General features: G+C 37.1%; 1 protein-coding gene across 1 annotated transcript; it reads right to left on the bottom strand.

Annotated features, from left to right (window-relative positions):
* Positions 1-2,319: 2,319 nt before the first annotated feature.
* On the bottom strand, positions 2,320-8,466 carry LOC112790827 (potassium transporter 3). The gene is made up of 9 exons (XM_025833407.3): positions 7,950-8,466; positions 7,124-7,367; positions 6,723-6,971; positions 6,528-6,578; positions 5,909-6,169; positions 5,774-5,826; positions 5,010-5,124; positions 4,513-4,767; positions 2,320-4,009 (listed from the first exon to the last, which is right to left on the bottom strand). The coding sequence occupies exons 1-9, from the start codon at positions 8,031-8,033 to the stop codon at positions 2,904-2,906; spliced, it is 2,418 nt and encodes an 805-aa protein (XP_025689192.1). The 5' UTR covers positions 8,034-8,466; the 3' UTR covers positions 2,320-2,903.
* Positions 8,467-10,636: the final 2,170 nt, after the last annotated feature.

Here is a 10,636-nt window from a genome sequence, read left to right on the forward strand (position 1 = left end):
TAGAGCATTGTAGGCTAATACTACATCAACCACAATATAGTTTGTACTCAAAGTTTTGGACCTCGAACCTTTACCGAAAGTGGTGTGCAACAGAATGAAGCTAAGAGGTCGGATTGGTGTATCCCCCAACCCAAAAAGAGAGTGTCGGGGTATGCTTTAAGTTCTTTTTCTTCCAAGCCTAACTTGTCAAAGGCAAGTTTGAACAAAATATCGGCGGAACTTCCTTGGTCCACCAGAGTCCTATAGAGATTTGTATTAGCGAGTATCATTGTGATCACAACGGGATCATTGAGCCCCATTGTTATCCATTGAGCATATTCTTTTGTGAAAGAGATAGTGGGCAAGTCGGGGGCTTCAACCTCCTCCCCAACTTGATAAACTTCTTTCAAATGCCATTTACGAGAAAACTTAGTTAATCTGCCTCTTGCAAATCCTCCGGCTATCATGTGGATGTGTCTATCAGGAGTTTGTGGGGGCCGATCTCCTTGACTCCTGTCTTCCTCCTCTCTTTTTCTTTTTCCTTGATCATTCGATTCTTTTGCCAAGTATCTTTCTAAATGTCCTTCCCAAGCTAGTTTTTCTATCACATTTTTCAAGTCGTAGTAATAATTGATGGAATGTCCATATATCTTGTGATATTCGCAATATTTTATCCTACTTCCACCTTTTTTGTTTTTGATGGGCTGGGAAGGTGGAAATTTTTTGGTATGCCGATTTCTCGGTAGATGACAACAAGGGAAACTCGCAAAAGAGTGTAATTATGATATCTTCGAGACTTGTCTTAGTTGTACTCATCCTTTTTCTTCGCTTCCTTCTCTTTATCTCGAGCCTGGTAAGGAGGATTTTGTCTTCGAGCATGCTCTTTTAGTCAGGCATTCTCTTTCATATTCATGTATTTTTTCGCTCACTCTTGTACCTCGTATAGGGAGGTCGGGTGCCGTTTTGATATGAATTGGAAAAATGGCCCCTCTTTGAGGCCATTGACTAGCCCCATTATCACTTCTTTTGTAGGCAGAGTTTGAATCTCCAAGCAGGCTTTGCTGAATCTTTTCATGAAGCTCAAAGAGTTTCTTCAACCTCTTGCTTGACTCCTAGGAGGCTTGGAATGTGTTTGGCTTTATCTTTCTGAATGGAGAATCGAGTGAGAAACTTTCTTGCAAGATCGTCGAAGCAGGTTACAAACCTGGGTGGTAGACTGTCGAACCACTTCATCGCCGCTTTAGTTAGCGTAATCAGGAAAGCTTCACAACGAGTTACATCTAACGCATTAGCCAAGTACATCCGGCTTTTAAAGTTACTTAGATGGTGTCTCGGGTTGGTCGTTCCATCCTAGAGGTCCATGTCAGAGCTCTTAAAGTTTCTTGGGACCCTAGCCCTCATGATCTCTTTAATGAATGGATCTTCTCCTCCAAAAGGGGTTTCTTCCCGATCTACATGATTGCTTCGACCTCAAAGGTCGGCTTTTAATTTCAAAAGCTTTTCTTCTATTTCTCTTTGTCGACGTACTTCCCTTCTCAAGTCTCTTTCAACTTCTCTTTGTCACTCTATCTCCTGCTCAAATTATTCTAGTCAGCCATGGTGTCTGTGCACGAGTCCCATGAGTTATATTGGATATTAGTTCAACATATCCTCTGGTGGGTATATCTCTGAAGGTATAATTTTGTATAACTCTAATATAAAAAACTTATGTTTTTTTTTTAAATAAATGAATTCAAATTTTTAAAATAATAAACTATATTTTAATTTATATTATATTTTAGTTAAATAATTATATAAAATTATATATAAATTATCAAATAAATATTCTGTAAAATAATGTTAATATAAAACAATTTAAATTTAATATTAATTTATATATTATTTAATCAATTTTTAAATAATATAATATTTATTAAAATATACTATATAGTATAATTAATTTATCTCAGCACATGGGCGAATCTCACTCTAGTAATATTACAATTGTTTATACGTTTTAGATGCTATAATACCTGCTGAGATATGACAAGAAATTGGCTAGTTAATTTAGGAAATCAAGGGAGGATAGTTGAGATCATGAGGCCAATTTAGGAAAACTGAATTCGTACACTGTGCGAGAGTGTGGTACTATCGAGAATTACTCGTTCTTAATTATACGACAATGCGATCAAAAAAGGGACCGGCCATGACTTGGATTGAGGAGTGTTTGTTCACACTACATCTATTTCCGATATTTAATCAAGAAAGGTCGAAACGGGCCCTCAAACTGAAAGAACGAATTAACGAAATTAATGACCTTTCATGGCACAAAAGACTACCGCGATAAACGTTGACACAAAATTTGATAAAAAGCAATTTCTTTATTAATAACGAACAAATCGAACCACTAACAATAAGGGTTAAAATTAATAAATAAATACAGCCAAAATTCATATCCACTGAATGCTGCTTATCACGTCTGTATTTCTTGCATGGCGTCATTCTTAGTACGCATCATTTAATTATTCGAGCGATGAAGATTACAAAAAACGACCAAAAGAAAGTACCTTGTAAGTGCGAAGGCAGCAGTAGATGCCGACATGCAAACTACTGAATGAAATCGAACTTCACTCCCAATCTCAACTACGATTTGGAAAGCTCAAACTCAATAAACAGGTACATATACAGACAGGAGCTCCAAGAAACTCCTTACCGTCCAACAAATTAGTCATTTACATACCTTGTCAGCACCATCACAAAATCATAACATCTTGACAATAGATGCTGCTATCTTCAAGCATGCCAATGGGAGATTCTTGAGCAACATCCATTTAAGTTGCAGCTGCTAGAGTAGCATAACCATGCCTGTCGTTGGAGCACAAGGGGATTCCTGTCATGGCTTGCATAAATTACATCCTCAGTCAAGATCTCGTCATGAACGTGAACTAGACATGGTAATTCATTCCAACCTTAATGAGACAAATATGAGGAATGTTTAGGCCTACAGCAGGAGAGCGACAATTTTTCCGGAGGAAAGAATAAAGGTTGATGGTGAACTGCTTTAAGAATGATGAGTTCCACTTGGCCTTCACGTGAGAATGACCTATTACATATGCTGCTCCAGCACGTTTAGCTTCAACAAGTTCCATGAGTTCTTCCTTAACTCGTGGATCTTTGTATATTGTATTGATCAACTCAAACCTAATCCGGCGTCTGTTGTTGAGTTCGGGCGATTCTTGCTCATACATGGACTGCAGCTTCTTCAGTGCAGGGGATTTGCTACTAGTAACAGTCAAAGCCCCAGGAAGACTTGTACTGCTGCCTTCTTCAGATCCAGATGCAGATTCTGACATTAGCAATCTTGTCCCAAACTTACCTGATGTCCTAACCACAGCCATCCGGCCATCCACCGAACCCTCCTGGCTTCCAGAACAACCTTCTGCTTCCAATTGAATGTATTCTGCTATACTCATTACCAGCTCATTTTCAAAATCATTTTCATGGCTGTAGACATCTTTATAGCCATTACGAACAATGCACCGGTATAATCTAAAAGATTTGGGACCTACTCTGCCAATTAGGTAACGTTCCTTGTGGGGCACAGAAGGCACAGGTACGGTCTTAATACAGACAAAAACAACCACTTGGTAAAAAGCTGGCAAATTTGTCAAGAAATGGGTAAAACTGGCAGGGATTCCAGTAGCCAATTCAGTATATATAAGCCCCAGTCCCGGAACCCTAACAATCCCAAGACTAGGACCCAGTGTGAGGATCCACTTCATTGAAACTTTGTTATGCATGTCAAATAAATATTTTTTCCTTGAACCATAATGCCAGGCGTACATAACAACCATAAAGAGTGCAGAGAGTACAAGTGGAACCCAACCACCTTTTGGGATTTTCGTGCAGTAAGACGAAAGGAAGAGAACCTCAATTGAACCAAAAAATAAAACAAATCCTATAGCAAGTAGAAGACTTTGATGCCTTACAATGTTGATGACTAGTGACATCAACCATGTGGTCACAAACATCACAATCAGACTCGCAATCCCTGCAATAAAGATATCATGAGCTGAGAATCAGCAGCCAATAAATAGGGCCGCATCAGTGTAATAACACTAACAATTTTTAAAAAGTTCACATTTGCTCAATGTTAGAGTAAGCTTTTTACCCTATCACTTAAACATGTATTGCAACATCATTGAAATTGCATAACAGTATATGATTATGATAATCTTGAAAAGTTGACACTAATAGTGCATCACGATTTGCTACTTTTTTCATTTCCTAAGAAAAGGTTTTACAGACATTTCAAACAGAAAGGCATAACATGCTTCACTAATAAAGTAGAACATTTATCACATAATATAAAACATTTATCACATAATAAACATTTATACACACACACACAAAAAAAAAACTAAAAAATAAAAAAATCTATCATTAATATTTCAATCAACATATAAATAAATAGTCCAACATAAAAACAAAAGTACCATAACCCGTTAGTTTAACATTGGAGATTTTAAAGACCATTGTTTTGACACAACTTACCATAAGCATATCCTATATGGTTCTTGTCTCCAAAACCAACTGTCATAACCAGGCTAATTATCAAAAGTACCCAATTTATCTCAGGAATATATGTCTGACCATGAATCCACCTTCTGGAATGCACTGCTTTAACACGAGGGAAACATTCAAATGCATGACATTGTTGGACAATTGAGAATGTTGAAGAGATGACACCCTGACTTGCAACTATTGCTGCCAAAGCAGCCACCACAAATACTGGCCAGAATAGGATATCTACATAATGAGAAAAACATTCTGACATAAATTAAAAAGACTCAACGGCTATGAATTCTAGTAGAAACATACTACAGGTTATTGCTTCCAGCTAAATATTCAGTACAACCTGAAAAATTCATACCAACAACCACTCAATGTTTATGCACCTTATGAATGCAGATAACAGTGATTCATGCTGTTCAGAAATTTCCGAGATGACCTATCATACTTTTTAATTACTAGCATTCACATTAGCTAACCTGGAATAGAAGCATAAAAGCTTATGGGCACCGCAGATAAATTCTTTGAAAGAAAAGCAGCCTGTCCCATATACTGAAGAATAAGACATGGATAAACGACACAACAAAATGAAACCTGCATGGCAACAAGGATATAATCACAACTGTTGCAACAATCATCTCTAAAAACAAAATCAATCTAACAATTGCAGCATTCTGTTTAAAAATGAGGATTCACCTATAAAGCCCTCTTTTTTTGTGGGATATAAATTAAGGCCTACTTTTTATGCCTAGGATCATGGATGCAGGCAAATATGGGTCAATTCAAAGATTGTTTTCACAATCCACTTTAGCCTGAAATGTCAGTTAGCTATAGTCACTTTATAAATGTCAGTTACTTATAGTCTGTCTTATTTCCTCTGGCTGTAATGCTTGTGCAGCATATAATTAAAAAAAGACTCCATATGAGACTAATATATCAGTATGCAATACAAAATAGTGAGTATGGTTGAATCAACTGCTCCCTAAAATTAATCGACTTCATGTTAACTTGCCATCTGAGTACAGTTCTTCATTGCCTAATATCATCTACTATAGCATATATTAGTCACATGAAATATCAGTCTGAAGTTTATTACATGTAGGCACGTATAATGACAAAAGGAAAGTTTCATCACCATAACTGAAACCTAAAGTTAAATAACAGTAATCGTTCTTGGGCATCTGTTTATAGGGAATCCAGTATGAAGTTGAAATACTCATTAATATGCATTCAGTGCACTTACCCTTATAGGTGCTTGTCTGTAGTACCCAAGGTCTGCAAACATAGCTTCAGTCCCTGAAGTTATAACAAGAAAACCATAATGAATCTGGCAATGACAATGGTTCAGTAGAACTTGAATTTCAGATTTAACACTGACCCGTAACACACAGAAACACTCCTCCTAGATTGGCCCATCCATCTTTTCCTGTAACCGAAAAGAACTTGTATATATAATATGGAGAAAGAGCCTTATATACTCTTGGATTCCACTTGATTACATTGTAAATGCCAACCGCGAAAATAGACAGTAACCATAAGATCATTATGGGAGGAAACATGAAGGCAACCTTGTCGGCACCACGGTGTTGCAGAACAAAGAGTCCAACCAGCAGAACACAAGAAATAAAAGGTATCATACCTGTGTAATGATATAAATGTCATCACAAACATTTCATAATATTGTTTGGAGAAGAGAACAGCCTGATATCTGTGGGGAAACTTAAGTGTATAAAGTTTCAGAATCAATTTCCCAATTCCTTATTGTTTTCTTTATACTGAAAAATATCAAAAAGCAAACTTTATTCTACATTTTTTGGAAATAGCTGTTCATCAGGAAGACAGGAAAGCATCTGAATAGGCTCAAGTCACAATGATCTAAAGACCATAACTTTCTGTTAGAGTCAGCCAACCCAAATCATTATTTTATATCCTTTAAGTTATTCAAGTTAGAGCATTTTAGATATTGTTGGGTGGAAGAATAGCATTTTTCCACTTACTGTTGTCTGTAATCTTTGCTTCGATCCTCAGACCTTCAACTGATGAGAGAACTGCAAGATATATTTCTCATAAAGTCAAGAAAGATACTTATAGTGGTAATAAGGGATTAACAAAAAAAAAAAAAAGTAACATTGATCAGATAAATTTTACCAGACACACTAGCATATTTATGAGCACAAATTGTGCTCCCGTACCTGAAATGGCAGGCATGAGTGCACCAACACAAATTGCCATACAAGCACCCAATAAAACAAAAAGAAGCAGCGCCGGTTTTGACCTCTTGTGTTTCTCAACAAATTTTTTCAGAGGTGACGGTGGTATACTTCTATTTGAACAACCAGGCTTGTGATATGCAGAAAGCTCCTCATCAGATGCTTGATGGTTAGGAAGCAAACAAAATTTGGCATTTCTGCAAAGCTGGGAATACAAAGCAATAGTTCCCCCTGCACAAGTTCAATGTTTTAGTACCACGACACTCATTGCACAGAAATTTCCAAGGTACTAAATTACCACCCACCAACAAACACACACACAGAGACACACACAAAGGAAAAAAGAGGATTAGAAGAATCATCATAAAGGAAATGGACCTTACCTTCACCATTATCATCTGCATTCAACATGATAATAGCATACTTCAACAAAGAAATGAGAGAGAGAGTCCAAAAAATCAAAGAAAATGCACCAAATATCACTTCCTCATTTTGAATATGTTGCAGCTTTCCAGCAAATATACTTTGATAGACATACAGAGGGGAGGTGCTCAGATCTCCAAACAAATAGCCTAAACTCTGGTATGACAGAAACAGAAGTGCTTTACGTTGAAATCTGCCGTCCACCTGTTTATAAAGACAAATCAGACACTATGGACTTGTGTTTTTGTTTTCTTTTTAACTTCAATAAAGCAAACTTCAGCTCAAAATGTAAATATAAATAAATAAACAAAAAACCATGAACGAAAATACAAGAGGCATTGAACTTTTCTATAAAATGCTGTATTGCGAATTGCCATCACAGCACATTCTATGGAAAAAACCCGTGGTTTATGGTGATAAACAGTTTCAGCTTAATTTTTGAAGCTCCTACCAACAACACAGCAGCAAGAAGCTAATCTTTCACGAACCTAGAAGTAAGATATATTATATTGTTTCCAGATCAGCGATCCAACGGATCTTATTCTTTATTTCGCTTAATTCTCTTGTTAAGATAAACTTCAAAAGCGCAGCTATCCAATGATCACTGATACAATTAAATTGGACATTCAATTCATTCGGTTTTGGATCGAAGAAAAGGAAATTGAATCTGAAAAATGAAAGCAAACGGAAAAGCCATAGTTGGTTCGAATGTATCACAATAAGTATTTCAAGTTAGGGTTTGAATTGTGGCGAAAACAGAGAGAAAGTGAGGAAACCATAACGTACCGTGGTCGATGAACTCCGTTGGGAACCATAAGGTACCACGGTAGATGAACCCCGATTGTCTCTGTCGGCATCGTCTGAGTTCATAGCGAAGCTGCCACAGGAACAGAGCAGCGTTCTTTCTGGTTATGGCGTTGAATCAGATTAAACGTAGAAATTCCTCTTCTCTTGGGGATAAAAGAAAGGGAAAGTCAATTCCTGAAGTGATTAGACCGCGAAACTGCCTCTAACTTCTCTAACTAATGTTTTTCCGCCATTTGCAGACTGGCGTGTAAAAAAGCTGTGAGAACTTTCACCTGTGAAAAAATCAGCGTTGTCATTAATTTTTAGGTTATGTGTGGTTGGGCCGTTGGGAAAATAAAAATGATCAAATTCTAATAAATGAAAAATTATCAAATTTTAACTATACTAACAAATTTCACTCAAATTTTATTCCTCAATCAAAATATGCTTTCAATATAAAAAAATTGGATGAATGTTTGATAATAATGCTACTGTTCTTTGAATCTAATGGAAAAGCATTTATCTGATCTTTGAGTTCTTAATTAATTGATTGCATGCATGTTGTAATTTTGTGTATTCTTCCTTATATTTTTGTCTTTTTGAAATTTTATTTTTGGTTGATTGTTTTGTTTATTTTTCTAATGATAATGTTATTTACTAATTTTTTATTTTGGTTGAGTTAAGTTTTACTTTGATTTTTGAGATTTACAAGTTGTATTGATTTAGTTCATGAAATTTTAATTGTTTTAATTTAGTTCTCTAAATTTTAAAAAATAAACTACATTAGTCCCTCGTTTATTTTTTGTCATCGAAACAGTAATGTCGTGTGAGGTGGTTTACTCCTTACCAATGGTTAGTTGAGGTGGCGAATAAAAACATTATACCAATTTAATTCTTTTCGCTTTTCTAACCTAAACCAAAGAACAATGTCATCTTCTTTATATATGTGTATTTGTTTTGCCGTCTCAAAGTTTTTTTTTCTTCTCACCACTGCTTCCTTCTCTATCCTTTGCTATCACCGCCACCTTTTTAAACGCGGAAATTTTCGCCCCTCAGGATTAAAAAATACATTTAAATCCCTCATCTTAAAAAACACGTGACAATTATACCCCCCTGTCGAATTGGGGCTCAAAACGGCGATGGAGAATACTGACCTGGAGGGGTGAAAACTGAGCTGTTCGTTTTACCTGATGATGTAGATGGGGAACAAATTATTAATGGACAAATTGGTCCTTGTGCCTCAAAACGATGTCGTTAGCATCTCCCACCTTATTTCACCATTCGTAATCCCCATAACACCCAGAAACTACTCCAGTTATTACAGAAAATCCTACCAGAAGACAAACAACTTCTTTCTCCCTTAAAAAAAACGTCTTCTTCCAGTTGAATGTGGTGATGTGCTTAGTGGACATCGTGGTTAGCGAAGGGAATGGCAAGCTTCGTTCGGCAAGAAGATGCTATCTTCTACAGAGGTAAGGGTAATAGTCTGGGCTATGCATCATACAAGGCAGTTTATTGGTATGATCCAACAAGCAGTGACATTGAGACTGGACTGCACATTCTGAGAGGGGATGTAGGAATCAATGAGATGCGAGAGAACAAGCTGAGGAATTCAACCACAGATGAGTTTTACATTTACTTCAGTCACCCCGTGGATGAGCCACAGATAGTGGAAGAAGATGCTGCTGCAAAAATGGGGGCGGAAGAATTTGATGATCACATTGATGTTGATAGCATCAGGAGGGAGCTTCAGTCATCACCATCCACAGAAGATGATAGGTATTACAGTGGGGAGGACGAACTGTATAAACCTTCTCCAGTTGTTTCTGAAACTATTTCTGATGATGATTATTCTAGCTATGATGAGAAAAATGATGGTATGAAAAGAAAAAGAAATCTGAAAGAAAAGGAGAAGGTTCTGCCAAAGAGTAAGGTCAATGTCAAGGAAGGGACAATGGCAGAGTCAAGTGAAAGTAAAAAAAAAAGTTGGATAAAGGAGTGTAAGTGGGAGTGATGCCAAAGGAACCAGGCCAACTACAAAGCCTAAAGGAACTGGGCCTATTGTAAAGCCCAAAAGGACCAGCCTCGCTGCTAAGTCCAAAGAAATTGGGCCTAATGTAAAGCCCCAAAGAATTAGGCTTGTTGTACAGGCTAAAGAAGCTGTGCCTACTGTGCAGCCCAATGATAGGCCTCCAATCGGCCTCTATGTGAATGAGGAAGATTCAGATGATGATGATCCCATTTTTGAGTATGAAGAGGATCTTTACACACCAATGTCTTCAGAGGATGAGGGAGACAAGCATGAATTTCCAGTTTTTAATGATGAGTATAGACTTGGGGAAGGTAGATTTGAGATTGGAACCAAGTTTGCTACCATTGATGGGTTCAGAGAAGTGATAAGAGATATGTTCATTTCTGAAGGGAGGGAACTTGTCTGGATAAAAAATGATAAGGAAAGGGTGAGGGTTGGTTGTAGGGGGGAAGACTGTCCATGGCTGACACATCTATCATACAACAAGACACTGTTATGTTTCTAGGTAAAGACTTACAAGCCAAAGCATACATGTGCTAGAGATTTGGGTAGTAATGCTACTGATCAACACTGGATCAGTAAGAAAGTGGAGAAGAGAATGGCAAGTCAATCTTATATGACAACTAATGAGATAATCGACTTCCCTAGAGAAGAG

The sequence above is a fragment of the Arachis hypogaea genome, chromosome 3 (genome assembly GCF_003086295.3).
Source record: "Arachis hypogaea cultivar Tifrunner chromosome 3, arahy.Tifrunner.gnm2.J5K5, whole genome shotgun sequence".
Taxonomy (NCBI): domain Eukaryota; kingdom Viridiplantae; phylum Streptophyta; class Magnoliopsida; order Fabales; family Fabaceae; genus Arachis; species Arachis hypogaea.